This window comes from Typopeltis vanoorti, chromosome 5, assembly GCF_054136105.1.
Source record: "Typopeltis vanoorti isolate ZY-2024b chromosome 5, IOZ_Tvanoo_1.0, whole genome shotgun sequence".
Taxonomy (NCBI): Eukaryota; Metazoa; Arthropoda; class Arachnida; order Uropygi; family Thelyphonidae; genus Typopeltis; species Typopeltis vanoorti.
In genome coordinates this window covers 42627938-42648324 of record NC_143553.1, presented here as the reverse complement: position 1 = coordinate 42648324, position 20387 = coordinate 42627938, and the positions used below count along the sequence as shown (strand labels likewise).

The 20387-nt window shown below is 35.6% G+C and overlaps 1 protein-coding gene and 1 pseudogene across 2 annotated transcripts in view; both read right to left on the bottom strand.

The window, feature by feature from the left end:
- The window catches only part of LOC150106340 (tetraspanin-14-like), a 136523-nt gene that overhangs the window by 33189 nt on the left and 82947 nt on the right, over positions 1–20387 (bottom strand). For both annotated transcript variants that reach the window (XM_090392377.1, XM_090392378.1), the window contains one exon: positions 2375–2422. In XM_090392377.1, the coding sequence (XP_090248503.1) occupies positions 2375–2422 (48 nt within the window). The remainder of the gene's footprint in view (positions 1–2374; positions 2423–20387) is intronic.
- LOC150106341 (large subunit ribosomal RNA) lies at positions 10170–11441 on the bottom strand (annotated as a pseudogene).

Sequence of the window (20387 nt, the reverse complement as noted above, 5' to 3'; positions counted from 1 at the left end):
AACATTTCTATATGCCTGGCAAGGGATTTACTTCCTACTCTGTTGTTTAGAACTCCAACAAGTACCACTTTTTCCCCATTTTCTTTATGTCAGTTGCCTGTTCTAGTGATTTCAAAAATTCCTCCACTTCTTCCTTAGGAGAATCTTCTGTGACACCATAGGCACAAATAAGTTTCACTGTTCCATTTCAAAGTTGGCCCACATTATTCTACTTGAAATTTCAAAATGTACAGTGATAAAAGAATAAATCATGGTGTCTATATTAACAAGATTTATTCCATAAACCTGTTCACTGTTAAGCTAAGTACTGTGTGTTCTTAATTTTCTTTCACTGCATAGTAGATTAATGTGTACACTCTCTGTAGCTTTACTTTCAGAATTTTTTCAAAAATTAGCAGAAAGTTTAGGAAGAGATAAAAGCCACCTGAAATGTAAAAATACTTCATTCTTTTGTTAAAGATATTTTTAATGTTTATTTTTCTTTCTGCTACTGCAGAGAATTTGACAGAATGATGTCTGCATTCCTGACAGAAATCATTGACTGCAGTTGTAGTTTCAAGGAGTAATTATAACAGAGGTGTTGTGCAATGACTGTAATTTTATGGTTATGTTTTACTTTAGTTGCTACTGCCATATTATCTAGCAGCAGCAACTAAACAGTGAAGTAGAAATTAGCTTTTTATAGCTTGATCATTCTGATAAAGTTTTTAGAATACTTTTACTCAGAGGACTGTAAATGTTCCTAAAATACATTCACGCTGATCAAGAATAACAAACAAATTTGTAAATAAATAAATCAGTGCACAGGCAGATTTCTGAAACTTTATTTTTTATGTTGCTCCCACACACAAAAGGTTATTTACAAACCTACAGCACATTTTGTACCATGGGTAGGCCAAGGATTTTTTTGTACTGTTTTTTTATATTTTTTTGTATTTTTAATTTACTTTTATTACATAGTCCAGAAACCCTGCTCTAGAAACTAAACATGCAACTTTTTCAAGTCACTTCAGGCCTCCAATAAGCAGGGAGGTGATCTCACTCATGGAGAAGAAATTCATCTCTCACCTAAAAACAATCACAAACATCCATGCCCATGTCAGGATTTAAATCTGCAGCCCACTGGTTGGAGAGCAGGTACACTAACCACTCAGCTAACTGACATAATATTGACATTTATGTTCACAATAGTTTCCACACTTGACTTCCCCCCCCCTCCCCAAACAGTCCAGGATCCGATAACATGCCTACAGGAAGAATGATCCAAAATTTCCACTGATTGCTATCATACGTGTGAAAAGTATGTCTCGTAGGATTGCTGCAAAAGGAGGTCCAACATCTTATTAAGGTAAGTGGCCACAGTTGTTTGTTCCTCACACTATTGGTGTGCATTGATGCTTTCCAAGCAGTATATAAGCATCAGTGTAAAACTTGTGAAATAATGTATTATTTTGCAAATAATTTTTGTATGCAAGAAAGAAAATCACAAACTGCATATTTCAAGTTTGTAAAGTTATACAGATATATTAAGAACAAAATAAAATTATGCATGTATAGATTAGTGTAGTCAAGTGTTTTACTAATTGCAACAATATTACTAAACACAAGGATATTATTTTTAAAAAAATATACACAAACACATCAAACTGTACAGTTATTTGCTTGCTACATGCCTCAATATATATATATATATATATATATATATATATATATATATAATTCATGCCACTTCAAGGCAAACCACATGATCATAATTCAAGTGATTTGCCTATCTCTGTAGTCATTTATTAAGTTAATATATACAGATGCTATTTATTATTGGTTAGTTATGTTTCTCAACAAATTCCCCCCCCTTTTTTTTTTTCAAATCAAGCCTGTCTGATGTGTACATGACAGTTTGTTCAGTAACACAATAATTTATTGTACCATTTCTAATACAACAACTGTAATTTACTGGATATTATTTGTCTAGAACGAATCTAGATATATCATGCTTCCCCACCTCCTTAAATGTACTAATCATACACAAATAGTTTGTCTCATTAATGTAGGGTGACATATAATTCACTACACCTTTAATTTAAATATACCAGCCAAATAAAGAATTTTGCTTATTATAGTTGCTTATATATTCCCAAAACTTTTTTCCCTTCTACACAGTTCTGGTTTTGCTGGAAAGCACATGTCAAAATTTGTTCTGTGCCAGAAAACATGCGAATGAATGAATATGCCTGAAACAATTTTTTGCACATTGCCCAATGAAATGTACAGCATGACAATTTGTCCAGTATCCAGCATGAACATGTTAAAAGATTAGACATTTTCTAAACTGCAAATGGTTTATTAACCTATCTAAAGAAAAAGTCATACTTACAGATGAATTCTGCATCTGATATCCACACATTATGTTAATTAAACCGCTCTGGGAGAGAAAAAAACAAAACAATTCTTGAAATATGTATTTTTAAAATTTCATAAATATGTTTTCAACATATTACAATCAATTCTCATTAGGCAATTTCACAAGGAAAGGATGAAATGGATAATTTGTTATAATGGAAAGTTAGTTATAGTGAATTTCCTTTAGAATAGCATAGACGACGCAAGGACTTCTCTGTGAATTTACTAGTACCATGGTGTTTGAACAGATGAGTATTGGCTGTATATCATGAAATAATTTGGCAAAACACTAAAATATCTTTTACATTTCCCAAATGAACTTGTAGTAATATGTCAACTTTCTATAAAATGATTTCATGCATAGGCTATATAGAAGAAATGGATTCATGAAGGAAATGGATGGAAGTTTTTAGATGTGTGGAACAAGTTTGATGGCAGAAACAACTTATATAAGAAAGATGGTTTATACTTCGATTCATTTAGCATCAGGAGCCTGGAAAAATTACTTCTTGGTATGAGACCTAATACAGAGAGTCAGGGAAACTAAATCATCAAGGGAGGAATGAGAAAAATGTGTGTGAAAGTTCAGCTATGGTATGTCTTCAAACATGGTTATTGTATGTGGTGAAGGGGTGAAAAAATATGCTTTGGGTTTGGACCTTTTAGGTATGACTGGGGAGAGAAAAGAGAAAGCTCTACAACAAGGCCAAATATAGACCGCATATCTAATTATAAGAATAGGCTAGGTGATAACTTATTATACCTGTACATAAATGCCAAGAGCATCAGAAACAAAGAGGTTGAGTTTGTTGCTTTATTGAATATGATATGGCCTAAGATTGTTGACATTAGTGAAACCTGGCTATCAGAATTAGATATGATAACTGGGATCGAGTGTAACGGGTATACTATTTTTAGGAATGACAGATGAGCACAACTAATAATGTCAGATGACTTAAGTCCATTTAGGGTAGAAATGCAAGAAAACAATGATAGCAACAATGTCCCATGTAATGGTGAGTTTGAGTCTATCTGGTGGGGTCTTGCTACAGACCTGGATCTGTTGCAGGGAATGAAGAAATACATCGCCAATTTAGCCTTATGGGTACTAAACGAGTGATCATTATGGGTGACTTTAATTTTCAAAACATTCATTGAGTAGATGAAAAATCTCGTGATAAGAAAGAAGAGGAATGTATTGAATTGTTGTGAGACAACTTTCTCAAGCAGCATGTGAAAGAAGGAACTCAAGGTCAAAGAGAGTTGGATTTGCTTATAGCGTCAGAAAGGGGGGGGGGTCTCTGTTAAGAATATGGCTATTTTACCACCAGTTGGTGACAGTGATTCATGCTGTACTTTCTTTGGAAATTATCTAATTGCATCGATGCTCCAATCAGAACAGGTTACATGTTAAACTGCAAAGCTGGAAATTATGATCAACTTGGGAGATAACTATCTTTGGTTCCATGGTATCAGTTACTAAATGGGAAAAATGACAACGATGCATGGGAATCTTTGAAAAAAAAGTTCTTAAATGAGGCTATATCTGAATGTATCCCTAGTGTTCGAAGAATAAATAGGCCAAGAGTGAAATGGATGTGAAACCTTATTAAGCAAGAGATTTAGAACAAGAGGATGTGGAAAGAATATCATGAGAATACGAGTGAAAGGAGTTATGAAATACACAAATCTCAGGTCAGAAAAGTAACAAGTATGTGGAAAGCTAAATCTGAGTATGAAAAGAAATTGGCCATATAAGCTGAAGGCAATCCAAAAGAATTTTATTGCTATGCTGCAAGCAAAAAAAAAGAATGAATGTGAAAGAATAACTTTATTGAATGCAGATAATACTCTAGTTTTGTAAGCTAATGAGATTATTCAATTAACGAGTGCTCTTTGCTAAGATATATCATTCAGATGTATGTAAGATGGTGCACGGTGCCACTGCTACATTGGATGAAGAGTTAGAGATTCATGAAAATGAGGTTGAGCTATTGCACTATTGCATAACCTAGATAAGAATTTGTCGATAGGGACAGATGAAATATCAGCCCGTTTGCTAAAGGAATGTTCAGATGAATTGGCTAGGTCTGTCACGTTTGTATAACTTTAGTCTCAGCTCAGGAATGTATGATAGTGCCATTATACAAGGGTGGTGCAAATTATGTGTCTAACTACTGATCTATCAGTATCTCTGAGGTGGTACTGTGATTCAGTACCACACCAGAGTGGTTCAATCCTTGGGCCATTATTGTTCAATTTCCACATTAATGACATCAGGCAGGGTTTAACATCAGATGTGCAACTGTTTGCCAATGATGTAAAGATAAGGGCAATTAGGGATGCTACTGATATCCAGCACTTACAAAATGATCTGAATAGGCTGGAAATTTGGGCAAACGAAAATGGCTATCAGTTTAATGGCAGGAAGTATAAAGTTAGCACTCTGACATGATATTTCCAGTGACATATTATATTAGCGTGGTTATGCTATAAGAAACTGATGAGGCTATGGATCTTGGCTTAATGGTAGATAGGAATTTGAAGTTTAAAGTGCACATAGCAAAAGTAGCAAATACAACTCAGACGATAATTGTGATTTTGAAGCGAAGCTTAACACATAAGGATAAGAAAGTCATTTTGCCTCTTTATAAGGCCTTGATAAGACTGCACCTGGATTATTGTGCTCAGATTTGGTCTGCTGGGTTCCAAAGGGATAAAGAAGCTGTGGAGCAAAGAAGAGTTACAAAGATTATATCTTGATTACAGGATTTAGATTGTGAGGGCAGATTGCGAGTATGTGGATTACAGACTCTGGTTAACAGGTATGGAAGGGGTAGTGAGTGTGTCTAGCATAAATGAATTTAAGGAACGGTATGATGACAGCTGGTTTGGGTGTTTATAGCCTGCCTCGATGAGTCCTTGACGCCCTGGAGGTCTTAGATAATAATAATAATAATATATTGAATTAATATTTACTCTTCAGTTATTTGAGATATTTAAAAGCTTATCACATGTAAATTTCATCTTTCCAGCTAGCCTTAGGAGATTTATTTTTGAATAAACACAATATCATATCAGCTTTTCATGGTGACTAATTCAATAGAATAAGGTGGTTAAGCTCTGTCTACAAAAAATTGTCAATATCCATAAAAAAGAAATTGATAGAAGCATCACACTTTAAATGACCTCTCGATTATCTGAAAGAACTGGGAAATTTTTTTTTATTTAGCTGACTTCTCCTATTTAGTTCACTCATAGTATCTTCAAATTTGCTTACTTTCTGATCAAGACTTCAGCATTTACTGAAATAAGCATGGTCACATTTTTAACACACTGTAATGGAATGACAGCTAGGTAATATAGCATCCATTTTAGTGAACACACTTGTACAACCCATGAACTTATCAACTGTGTACAAAAATAAATTTCCTAATGAATAATGAATACATGAAATATACTTTAATGCATAGAGTATTTATTATTTTAATGGCTAATATAACCTACTTTCATTTAGGAGTGCCCTTTTTTTTACAATGTCATTGGCTCTTTACCCAAAACTTAGGGCATTACTGAAGTGTTATAAAACTAATATATGAAGAATAAAATACTGAAGTGTCATAAAACTAATATATGAAGAATAAAATACTGAAGTGTCATAAAACTAATATATGAAGAATAAAATACTGAAGTGTCATAAAACTAATATATGAAGAATAAAATACTGAAGTGTTATAAAACTAATATATGAAGAATAAAATAGGAGGAAAATTCGGACATACTTTTTTGTCTCCTTATCCTTGCAATGTGCCTTCATCTGCTATTAAGCTGTTAAAGGAAGGGGTTTTTTTGGGGGGTAAGTGGGGGTAAAATATTGTGGGGAGAATTATTTGAAAAAACATGGTTTTTTATATATATAATATTATTATTATTAAGGGTGGGTAAAGAGCGTTTGGGAGGGGGGGGTGAGAGAAGAATCCGAAGATAGAAGTTATTTTTTGGGGCGGGGGGGTTAAGGGAAAAGTCAGGGTGGGAATAACAGGGTGTGAGCCGTTTCAACAGGCGTCATCTTTGGAACTCATGGGGGATAGATGCTATGTCAGTTATGTATTTCTGTCTTTGGTGTACCTGTCTTGTCTCCTATTGATTGGAGGAGTTGTGACCTAATTTTTATGTTATGGAGCTTCCAACTCTGAGATTATGTAGGGTAGGTGGACGTTTGAGTTTGTCACATTTTATGGCTATCGTTTGCTTATTGTTTTGTTGTCTTGTATGTCTAATATTATGGCCTTGTCGATTTGCGATAGAATCTGAAGATAGAAGATAACTTCTATCTTCAGATTCTTAATTCTTCAGATGAATTAAAGAATGATAGCTGGTGCATGTAGTATGTGGCCTCCCTCAATAAGTTCCTAACTACCTGGAGGTCTCTCTTAATATCACATTGGCAAAAATTCAATTTAAACCAAATTGGCTAAAAGTAAATAAAGTGGAAAATAACTATCAACTGAGTTATAAAATTTCTTCACTATAAAATCCCTGTACTAAGCACAATATCAGAATGCACTGATTTAAAACTAGTGGCCATACATGAATCAAATGACACATAAGAGAATGGAAAAATCTGAAACAAATCCTGGCAAAAGCTGCAACAGAAAGCACAGGAATAATGAATACATGAAATAGAAAAACAGGACTGTGAAACTGGAGCAAGAAATAGAAAAGATAATAAAAACAGAGTTATCAGAAATGGCTAAATTCCAAGATAGCAGAAGCAAAAATAGAGTGCAACTGCAAATTAAGAAGTAAGGAAAATACAGAGAGAGAGAGAGAAATGGGACAATTTTATAACAGAACTAGAAAAGGATATATCTAAGCTACAACCAAAAACCTATAGAATAATAAAATACATGAACAAAGAAATCAAAGAAAAGCAGAAAATATTACAATGTCAGAACTAAAAAATACAATAACATGAAAATAGGAAAACACCAAGAGAAGATAAATAAACATAGAACTGTATAAAAATTTAACATGGTGTGGATTTCTTTCTGAAAAATTTCCAAAAACTCCTGGAAAAAAGTACTGGTTATTCCAATTAAAAAAAAATGAAATAAAGATGACTGCAGTAATTATAGGACAATTAGTCTGATAAATGCAGGGTACAAAATATATGCACGAATAATAAAGAGAAACTAAACAGTATTGTAGAGGACAAACTACTACAAGACAGAATGCATTCAGAAAATGCCGATCTTGCATATTCATTCAATTTTTATTCTCAAATTATTAACTGAAAAGAGAGAAGAATATCAAAAAGAAACATGGATCTTTCACTGATTGTGAAAAAGCCTTCGATAAAATTTAATAGACAAAAATATTTAAAATATCAACTAATCAAAATTTACCAAATCATCTTTTACAGTCTATTCAAGAAATATGCAAAGGAAATAAACTACCAGTCAAACTAGAACAAACATCAGAATGGAAAAACATCAAGAGAAGTACAACAAGTATCTGGAAACAGTATAACCCATTTGGTATACAAATAAACCCATACTATTATTTGCAGATGATTAAATTGTATTAGTTACATCATAAGATGATATACAGAAATCAGTAAAATCATTAAATGAAATTTCAGAACAATATGAGAATACCAAAAGTAAACAAAAATAATGGCTTTCAAAGGAGAACAACTCAAGCATAGTGTAATACCACTATTTGGCATATAGGAGGACTGAAATCGCTTTGAAGATATGGTTTCTAGATTATATAACCCCTCAGCCCCCCCCAGCCAATTTGCAATAAATTTTCTACCTTTTGTGGGTGGTTATTCTTCTGTATATGTTAGCAGTGGTGTGACAACCCATTATATATTCTTATTTTTGTTTCTTTACATAATTTATGTTCTTATTCATCAACCTAAGACTTTAAGAAATCTAAATACTTGACGGGGTGCTTAAGGGTCAAAGCTGTATAACTGAGAGGAGACCTCCACATAGCGTTTAAAGGAATGCAGAGAACCGACCAGGGCTTCTGACTTGCTGTCAAATCCTCACCTTCTTGTGGAATACCCTGGTAGGTGTCTACCTGGATACTGAACGAACGAGGATAGGCTGGCAATTTGGGATTTAGCTGACCAAATTCTTTTTCTTATTGGCTGAAACCAAAATATAAAATAACGGTACATGACAGAATTTCATGGCAGCTGGGATGTCGCCCAGTTAAACAAGGCCCCCCATTCTCAATAGATCGAGGTATGGTGGCTACTCTTCTAAGTAGGACACCCAGACCAGTACCTAGGTCATCTGCGGACAATTTGGTACCCGCATGTCACACCTGAATGGTGCAGCACAGTCTCAACAGCTGCCTTGATGCTTCCATTCTAGTGGCCTCATCGCCACTTGAATTAGCACCTCAATTTCATTTTCAAATATTTGACCAAGCACATGATTTCTTGTTCCCAACTTAATCTAGCTTACATCTAGGAACTAGATTCCCACCTACTCCTATCGGAGAACTTCAAAAATAATATGTTCATTTCAGAGTAATTCATTATTGGTCCTGTCAACTCAGCGAGTCCCACAATCTACAAACCACTGAGAACACTGATGCCGGTGAGAAGAAATAAGCCTCCCTACGGTGTGCATGCATAGAGGTGTGGCAAGAGCCTTTAAGGACAGTCCTACTTCCTCCCATTATTGAATTTTGGTCTTAATTCCCCATGAAGGGCAAACAGGTACACCAGGGTGGGTGACCAACTCCAGGTTAAAGACAGCACGTAGGCCTGATCCTTCTCGGACCCGCAACTAGGCGAAGCATATCTCTTTGGGTTTCTCATGAGGCTCCCCGAACCTGGAAATTACTTTCAGTAGCTATCAACAGGCTCCCTGTGATGACATATGCTACTGAAAAACTTATATAAATACATATTATCCTGTTTTATCCTCAGAAATTGTTCACAAGAGTTTTGAGAATTGTGCTTTCAGCACACCTCAGGCTTCCCCTGATGAATTATACCAACAGAAATTGTAGGTAATCTCACCAACTAGACCACAGCTCTATCCAACACGTCTACCTCAAGAAGAGTCATGTTTACTTCAATTACCCGCGATCCGATGACATATGCTACTGAAAAACATGAGTCCCCCCAGACCCGGTATAACGAAAGTAGTCACCGGGGAATTACTATCAGCAGACTCCCTCTGATGATGTATGCTACTGAAAAATTTATATAAATACTTATCCTGTTATATCCTCAGAAATAGCTCACAAGAGAGTTTTGAGAATTCTGCTTTCAGCACACGTTAGGCTTCCCCTAATGAGTTATACCAAACAGAAATTGTAGATAATCTCACAAGCTAGAACAGAGCTCCATCCAACAAGTCTACCTCAAGGAGAATAATGTTTACTCCCGACACACGATATTGTTTGATATTCTTTCACTTAAATATTCAGAGCACTGGGCAGAAATCCCATTGGTGTCAACACCTCTCAAAGGCAATCTCAAGTTGCTTTGTTTTAATTAGACAGTCGGATTCCCTGGCCCGTGCCAGTTCTGAGTCAGCTGTTAGTTGCTGGATGAAACGGTCACACCAGACGGGCCATCCAGCATGCAGAGCAGCTGTGGCATTCCACGAGAAGGCCAGACTGGTCCGGGCTCAACCGTTCCATCACTAGACAGTTTCGCCCGGTCCTCAGAGCCAATCCTTGTCCCGAGGTTATAGATCCGTCTTGCCAACTTCCGTTACCTACATTATTTTATTGACTAGTGGCTGTTCACCTTGGTGACCTGCTGTGGATATGGATACAGTCCAGCACGAAAATCACTTTCTCCCACAGATTTTCAAGGGCCGACAGCACCACAGGAGGTGCAGTGCTTTACGGTGATAGCATTCCTATCTCCGGACGAACCGATTCCATGGAGCCAAACCCTTACAAAGAAAAGACAACTCTCCCTGGGACTCCCATCGACTTCTGAGTTCGGCTACATTACCACACTTAGACTCAAAGGGGCCGATCTCTGTGTCCGGGTTGGGGGATATTTACCCAATTCCCTTTCGGTCTACTGGCAGGACCAGCTTTTGCAACGTCCTGCTACAGAACAGATATCTCCTATCCCTTAGGACCAACTGACCCATGTTCGACTGCTGTTCACAGAGAACCCTTCTCCACCTCAGTCCTCAAGGTTCTCAGTTAAGTATTTGCTACTACCAACAAGATCTACACCAATGGTGGCCCCAGGCAGGCTTACGCCCGGCACCTTCAATGCATGCCGATGCAACCCTCCTACTCACTGCCACATAAGAGTCAGGCTATTTTCTGCGGCAGAGGCCAGGTATGAGCTCAACGCTGGGGCGCCATCCATTTTCAGGGCTAGTTGCTTCGGCAGATGAATTCTTACACACTCCTTAGCAGATTCTAACTTCCATGGCCACCATCCTGCTGTCTATAGCAACCAGCACCTTTCATGGCGTCTCGTCAGCATCTTGCATCAGGCAGCATAACCCACCGTTTGGTTCATCCCACAGTGCCAGTTCTGCATACCAAAAGTGGCCCACTGGGCACTCTCATCCTTTCAAACAGGCTTTGAGTCAATCAGGCAGGACTTCTAATTTAAAAGTTTGAGAATAGGTTGAAGTAATTTCGACCTCAAGGCCTCTAATCATTCTCTTTACCAGATGACTGATTCCCTGGGGCACCAACTATCCTGAGGGAAACAGCTCTGAAATGGTTCAATTAGTCTTTCATCCCTATACCCAGATCTGATGATCAATTTGCAGGTCAGAACCGCTGTGCACCTCCGCCAGAGCTTCTTCTGCTTTCGTCCTACCCAGGCATAGTTCAATATCTATCAGGTCCCAACATGTACGCTCTCACTCCGCACCACTGACGATGCAGGCATGACAGGCCATTGGTGCTCAAGTACCGTGGTTGAGACACAAGATCCCAATGAAGTCGACGCGAGCATTGACCTTCACTTTCATTGCGACTTTCGGCTTATTCAAGATCCAATGACTTGCACACATGCTACTGAAACAAATCTTAAAACACACCCCAACTCAACATTACCAGAGTTCAAGATCATTACCATCAACATAAGCCTAAATGGCAAAGAAATGGAGCTAGCTGAGAAATTAGATAAGTACTAGATTGACATAATAGGGGTGACTGAAACAAACAAAAACTAGTGAGACCTTTCTGAGCAATAAATACAAAATGTTATATTCAGACAATGACAATAACAGAAATGAAGGAGTAGCAATAGTATTCAACACTAGATATGAGGCTAATCTTCTTGAATGGCAGGCAGTCTCAAGTAGAGTGATGTGGACAAATATCAGAATGGGGAACTGGACAATGGGACATTTGTGCCTATGGTCCAACAGAAGGTTCTACTAAGGTAGAAGTGGAGGAATTTTTTTGAGGCTTTAGAAAAAAGAAACTGACACAATGAAAAATGAAAAGTTGGTCCTCATTAGGGATCTAAATAGCAGAGTAGGAAACGATTGTCAGACATACAAAAATGTTTTGTGAAAATTTTGAGAAAATAGCAAAGCTAATAATAATGGCAAATACCTGTTGGATTTCTGCTGAGGACATGGACTGGTTATTACTAACACAATGTTCCAACATAAAAATGTGCACAAATTCACATGGGGAGAAGCAGCAAGGAATAAGAAAATTCTCATTAACTATGTTATTGTTGATAGTCATGTTTTCTCCCTGGTGCAGGACACCAGAGTGTACTGAAATTGGAAGTGATCACTATTTAGTCTTGAGCAGGATAAAATTGAATTTCATCTTGAAAAGAAGAACATGTAAAAAAGTTTTAAAGCAAATAAAAGTTGAGCAGCTCTCAGATGTGAACTGTAGACTAAAATACACAAAGATTATTGAAGAAAAAATGAAAAAGTTTGAGAACAAGAACCAAACCTTGGAGATTAAGTGGCAAAGCCCTGAAGAAAACATTGATTCAGAAAGAAAGGCATGTGGTGAGGCTGTCTGCAAGGATAGAAATATCAAAACTCAATGGTTAACACAGGAAATTAAAGAGGCAGTGAAAGAAACGAAGAAAGCATATCAAAAGTTCCTGGTAAATAACTCAGCTTGTGCTCTCAGAGAATACAGACAAATGTAAGAAAGCTAAATAATCTATAAAAAGGTCATGGGAAGACTTTGGTAATAACATAGAAAATAAATATCAAGTAGATGGCAAGATATTCTGGAGGTTGTTGAAGCTCAGAAATGGAGGAAAGAGTACTGTAAAAGGAATTAGAGATAAAGATGACATGAAAACTGGAGAAAAAGATGTCCTTGAAGTATAGAATAATTACTTCAAAAAATTGCTAAATGAAACAATCACAGCATAGTGGTAAAAAACACTGATCAGGCATGTAATCGGGAATACATATCCATATTGGAAGTAAAAAAGCCATCAAACGCCTGAAATGTAGAAAGGCAGCTACAGTAGATGATATTTGACCAGAAATGCACACGTACAGAGGTATAAAAGTCTTAAAGTGGCTGCACTACATAGTTCAGAAGGCCTGAACAGAAGGACGATAATTGGAGCAGAGCTCTCATAGTACCCATATATAAAAAGGGAAATAAAACTGAATGTGAGAATTACAGAGATTTTTCTCTAGTGAGTGTTTCTGGCAAGATTTATGCCAGTATACTCAAGAAACAGTTGAGAAGGATTATGGAAGAGAAGCTTGGTGAAGAATAATCTAGATTCAAGCCAAATAGAGGCTGTTAGGATCAGATTTTCACTTTACGACAAATAGTTGAAAAAACATTGGAATATAACAAAGATCTATATTTAAGTTTTGTAGATCTGGAAAATGCATAAGACAAGGTTACAAGAGAGAAGCTATTCAAAATGCTACAGTTGTATGGTGTCGGTGGGGCATTATATCAAGCAATACTTAGTCTTTATTTGAGTTGTAAGTCAGCAGTTAGAATTGTAGGAAGTACAGGAAGGTGTTTTAGTATTAAATCTGGTGTCAGACGAGGATGTACATTATCCCGTATGTCAGTGGTGTTGAACCTTTTTTTACTATGCGAGCTACTTTTCTATAATAAGTTATTCAGCGATCTGCTCTCTTATATATAAGTTATTTGGTGATCTACTCTCTTATATAGATCACGTTCCCCCAACCTGATATCTCATTACGCACAAATAAACAACTAAAAACTTTGTGCATTTAAAAATGTATCACTTTTAATTATTTTTGGTAAAAAATATTGATTTCTCTATTTTGGAAAACCAAAGTTAGAAAAAACAACAGATTGATTACAAACTCACAAGTTACTGAAAATGCTGGTTGGTTAAAAAAATAAAAAAGTCAATGTGAAATTTGGCATTGTTTGGACCTCACAATATTTTCATAGTCAAGTTGATGTGAAGAAGTGGCCAATCGCAGACAATCATCCAAATGATCATTTGTAATTTGGTTGATTCGGATTTGTAATTTTTTAACACTCTAACATATTCTTATTTAAGCAGTATATATAGTTAGCTTCAAAAGATTTATTTACAAAAACATCTAATACAAACTATACCGAGACAAGCAAAGTTTATTTTTTTTACAATATTCACGTGGGACTTAACCTAAGTAAAAAATCGATGTAATATGCTTTGGAATATTTAATATTTAAGCTACAATCGAGTTTTTACACTTTGCTTGCTGTTTGACTTCCACTGATCCAAATTAATTAATTTACCCAGACTTAAGAAAATTACTGATTTGACAATTTTAACGAAAAATAAATACACAATAGCAATACACTTAAAGCTAATTAAAAATAATACAAAATAATGATAAATAATATATTATGTTTTCAGTTTTAATTAAATTTGTAAGTAAGGAGGAATACACAAGAGATCAACCAAAAATCGCTCCGCGATCGACGGGTTGAACACCCCTGCCCTATGTTATTCATTATCTAGATGGATCACATTATGAAGGAAAGTGGTATTAAACATGATATCAGAATTGGAGATGTTAATGTCAGCTCTTTGCTTTATGCGGATTTAGATGTTATACTTCTAAATAAATCTGCTACAAGTTTGCAAGATTCCCTGACCAAACTGAATAACTGTTGTAATAGATATGGTATGAAGGTCAGCATTAAAAAGACAAATACAATGAAAATAGGTAGAATTATTGAAAACGTCAACTGTGTTGTGAACGGGGAACCTGTGGAACAAGCAAAACATTTCAGCCACTTAGCATGATTTTTTAGTGAAGATGTTAAATTAAATATGGAAACAGACAACAGAATCAATAAAGCTGATATGGTGGGAAGTCAAATTAATAAATTCATATGGAATAAGAGAGAAATTCGTCAAAACAAAAACACTAAATTAGCTGTGAAAAAAGAACTAATCAATGCCAATATCATATTAAAAACAAGGATATTACAAAAGAACTTGACATTGTTGGCATCCAGGAATATGTTAGCAGAGCTAATCTTAGGTGGTATGGTCACTTAAACAGAATGGTACAGGAAAAAGATCCAGAGGAAAACCAAGATATAGGTGGATTGATCTGGTAAAAAATGCCTTAGAAGATAGAAATATAAGATCTGACAATGTTGGAGTCTTGACAGGTAACAGGTTGATTTAGAGGAAAATTGTAGATACGAAGTTAGTAATAATGTAAATTTTTCATATAGTACTATCATATCCTGTACACCCTTTGAGGGTACATATCAGGAATTTGATGATGAAATACTTTACTGGCAGGCCATTCTGAAATGATAATTCTACATAGCAATTTCATGTAGAATGATGAGGATAAACTTCCAAGCTCAAAGATAGCAATAGACATTTGTTTTATGCATCATTCATAGAAATTTAATTTCACGCATACAGAAATGATTTGAGAAAATTTGAAGAAAAAGCCAAACATAACTATAGTCAGTCAGTCCTTGACTTACGACAGGGTTTAATTCTGATATTCCTTCATATGTTGAGATAAGTTCAGAAATCACTATATGAACCATTAGACTATAGTAATAATTAATATATATATATATATATATATATATATATATATATATACATCATCACCATCAAATTCCTGATATACCCCTCAAGGGGTGTACAGGATATGAGAATACTACATGAAAAATTCACATCATTACTAACTTCCTATTGCCATGTCGACTTTTCCTTAAATATACCTTTCTTAACTCTTAATACACTCCTGGCCATATCTCTGACAAGAATGAAGCTGAGGTCTTGTGAGACAAAGAATCGCAAATGGCAGATGCCAACTTCTTTGTCTCAACTCTGGCTCTATCTCCCTTTTCAAACTCAGAGAAATTTATTTGTTTTAGCTGCGCCACTCTGAATCCTAGGATATACTGAAAATATGACCAGGGAGTTAGATACCAGTCAGCGTTCACTCTTCTCAGTAAAATTTTATAACTTGCAATCGAGACCTTAATTTAAAACTGTTTCCCGTCTTTATGTGGTTCGTTTTATTTTATGAGCAAGTGCAGGTTCTAGACACAGGGAAGACAAAATTCATAATAATAACAAAACAATTTAATTACACTGATCATATACAAATACATTTATTTAAGCTTAGTTAAATCATTCAATTAGAATACACATGTAAATCATCACACTCTCGTGCACATAGTTAAATAGAACACTCTTGAAATTTTATATCTCAGAATACCTAATCTAAATTTTATATCACAGAATACCAAATGTTAAAGTTTAGTTACTTAGCTTCATCTCTCAATTAATTACACAAGAATTCATTCAAAACTTTCCTTAACAGTCCTATCCAATTAACATTTTATCTCCTTCCGAAGATCTGAACAAACTTAAATAATTCTCTTACAAACACATATTATGAAACATTGACATTCTCTTTCTTTATAATCTGCCACAGTTTTAGAAATGTCTTTCAACACACAATTCAGATCCTCACATTTAATTCACTAAATAGTAGATGTAAAGTTCACCTTACCGGTTTACAGCATTTTCTCTCTGGGCCACTTCAGAATTTTTTCATCAGACTATTACCTTGACTTTCCCTCTGTTGCTTCGACTGGAATTCTTCACCCTTGTTTTCCACCATTAAAATCTGCTGGGCTTTCTTTTGTCTCCAACTAGTAGTTTCGCTTTGTCATACCATCATACTCTCCACTTACGAAGGGAACCACGTGGAGGCTCACTACCAGCTGGGCAATCCATGGCACAGGTGAACAACAGCAGAAAAACGTCTCAAAAAGCCTGGTGCGTAGCGATACACTCGCTTTTAAACTACGCGTTGTTTCCTTCAGTCGTCAAGCGCGCATGCATCATATGCCCCTTGCTTCTCCCAGCACATAGCGCCACTCGCCGCAACCTACTGAAACTCTCGTAACTTTACATTAAATGAAAGGGGGGGGAGCACCGTTCTACACAACAGATATACCGAAGTTGGCCGTACACATTTAGTTTAGTATATTGATTTTCTTTTGTCTAGCAATTGGATAGTTGTTTGCATACAAATTCCTACTAAGTAACTACAAAATTTAAAATACTAAATTAAAATTATACAAGACTTAATTACAATTTTATACATGTTCCTTGATTTCTGGCAAATTATTAGTTTTCTTATTTAAGCGATGATAATGTTATGTCTTCCGACATAACATTATCTACAATTTTCCTCCAAATCAGTCTGTTAGATGTCAAGACTCCAACATTAGCAAATCTTATATTTCTATCTTCTAAGGCACTTTTTACCATATCAATCCACCTATATCTTGGTTTTCCTCTGGGTCTTTTTCCTACCAGTCTCTCCTCGCCCATTCTGTTTAAGTGACCATACCACCTGAGATTAGCTCTACTAACGCATTCCTGGATGCTGACAATGTCAAGTTCTTTCCTAATATCCTCATTTTTAATATGATTTTGTCATTGATGCCATCTGTTCACGCTTATAATTTTTCTCAGGACTCTCATATCTGCAGTCTCTAGTCTTTGGTCAAGTGTTTTACTTCTGACCCAGCTCTCAGATCCATAAGTTAAACTGGTTTGAACACTGTCTTGTATACAGATAATTTAGTGTTTCAACTAATTTCTCTCTTATTCCGTATAAATTTATTCAGTTGACTTCCTACCACCCCAGCTTTTTTGATTGTTATTTACTTCCATATTTAATTTAGCATCTTCACTAAAAATCGTGCCTAAGTAGCTGAAATGTTTTACTTGTTCTATAGGTTCTCCATTCACAATGCAGTTGATATTTTCATTTTTCTGCCTAATTTCATTGTCTTTGTCTTTTTAATGCTGACCTTCATACCATTATCTACTATAAGTTATTCAATTTAGTCAGGGAATCTTGCAGACTTGTAGCGGATTTATTTAGAAGTACAACATTGTCCGCATAAGGCAAAGAGTTGAGATTAACATTTCCAATTTTGATATCATGTTTAATACCACTTTCCTTCATTATGTGATCCATATGGATAATGAATAACAGAGGGGATAACATACATCCTTGTCTGACCCCAGATTTAACATTAAACCATCTTCCTGTACTTCTTTCAATTCTAACTGCTAACAACTCAAATAAATACTAACTATTGGTTGATATAATGCCTGATTGATAACTGTAGCGTATTGAATAGCTTCTCTCTTGGCACATATGCCTTTTCCAGATTTACAAAACTTAAATACAGATCTTTGTTGTATTCCCATGATTTCTCAACTATCTGTCAAAGTGAAAATCTGATCCTGACAACCTCTATTTGGTCTGAATCCAGCTTGTTCTTCACCAATCCATCTCAACCGTTTCTCAAATATACTTGCATATATCTTACCACTAACACATAGTAGAGAAATACCTCTAATTCTCACATTCAGTTTTATTTCCTTTTTTATATATGGGTACTATGAGAGCTTTACTCCAATCATTTGGAATTCGTCCCTCTGTCCAGGCCTTCTGAACTATGCAGTGCAGCCACTGTCAGACTTTTATACCTCCATACTTGAGCATTTCTGGTCAAACATCATCTACTCCCACTGCCTATCTATATTTCAAGCTTTCGATAGCTTTTTCTACTTTAAGTATGGATATGTATTCCTGATTACATGTCTGTTAAGTGTTTTTTTTTACTACGGTGCTGTCATCACTACTTGTTTCATTCAGCAATTTTTGAAAGAAATTACTCCATACATCAAGGATATCTTTTTCTTCTGTTTTTCATGTCACTTTATCATCTCTAATTCTATTAACAGCACTCTTTCCTCCATTTCTGAGCTTCTTCAACCTCAAGAATATCTTGTCATCTTCTTGACATTAATTTTCTATGTTCTTATCAAAGTCCTTCCATGACTTTTGTTTTACTTGTCTTACAGCGTGTTTAGGTTTCTTTCATTTGTCTCTGTCTTCTCTGAGAGCACAAGCTGACTTATTTGCCAGGAACTTTTGATATGCTTTCTTCTTTTCTTTCACTGCCTCATTAACTTCCTGCGTCCACCATTGAGTTCTGATTTTTTTTCTCCTTGCAGACAACCTCAACACATGTCTCTCTGGCTGAATCAATCAGTGTTTTCAGGGCTTGCCAATGAATCGGCAAGGTTTTGTTCCTGTTCTCAAATCCTTTCATTGTGTATTTTAGTCTACAGTTCACATATGAGAGCTGTTCAACTTTTATTCGCTTTAAAACTTTCTTACATGTTATTCTTTTCAATATGAAATTCAGTTTTATCCTGCTCTGGACTAGATGATCCCCTCCAATTTGAAATCCTCTATACACTCTGGTGTCCTGCACCAGGGGGGAAACATCACTATCAACAATAACATAGTCAATGAGATTTTTCTTATTCCTTGCCTCTTCTGTCCATGTGAATTTGTGCAGACTTTTATGTTGGAGCATTGTGTTAGTAATAACAAGTCTATGTCCTGAGCAGAAATCTAACAGGTATTTGCCATTATCATTAGCTTTGCTCTTTTCTCCAAATTTTCCCAAAATATTTTTGCATGTCTGACAATCATTTCCTACTCTGCTATTTAGATCCCTAATGAGGACCAACTTTTCATTGCGTCAGTTTCTTTTTCTAAAGCCTCAAAAAATTCCCCCACTTTTACCTTAGTAGAACCTTCTGTTTGACCATAGGCACAAATAGGTCTCCTTGTCCAGTTCCCCATTCTCATATTTGTCTACATCACTCTACTTGAGACCACCTGCCATTCAAGGAGATTAGCCTCATATTTAGTGTTGAATACTAGCTACTCCTTTTCCTTGATTATCATTGCCTGAATATAACATTTTGTATTTATTACTCAGAAAGATCTCACCAGTTTTTGCCTTTTTTGTTTCATTCACCCCATTACGTCGATCTGGTACTTATCCAATTCCTATACCTGAATGCTAAATGTATAAGTCTGTTTTGTTATTTTTTTTTTTAACTGATTGTACTTTTTGTTTATAGTGAAATAATAAAATGTACAAACTATGACAATGTTAATGAATAGTGGTACTGTAACAAATAATGAAACATGTACAGGGCTTCTGTGCTCTTATCAGTAAACTACCCTGATGTAAACACATGGAGCAATACTAAAGTAAAACTTCAAAGCTGCTGCTCTATTAATTGGACAGTTCACCTAAAAAAAATGAGAGAGAATGGGTAATCAAAAGCAAATCCCGTTATGTAAGCTTCTGTAGTGAGGACATAATGAATTGTATTTCCAGGATGAGACAAAAAAAAAACGATTCATTCATTCAGACACTATTACTTTTGTGAAATAACTGTTTCACATCGTCAGGAGTAGTGAATAAAATCAATTAAGCTATAAGCAGGTAAAGTTCACAATGTATATAACTGAAATAAGAAACAACGCATGCGTGTGCTATGTATAAACTTGAAAATTAGTGGAATTATGATACGAGTGGCTTCCATGTGTGCTAGATGTTTTATAAAAGGACCACACTTGATGTAATATAACATGCATCGTTTCTTG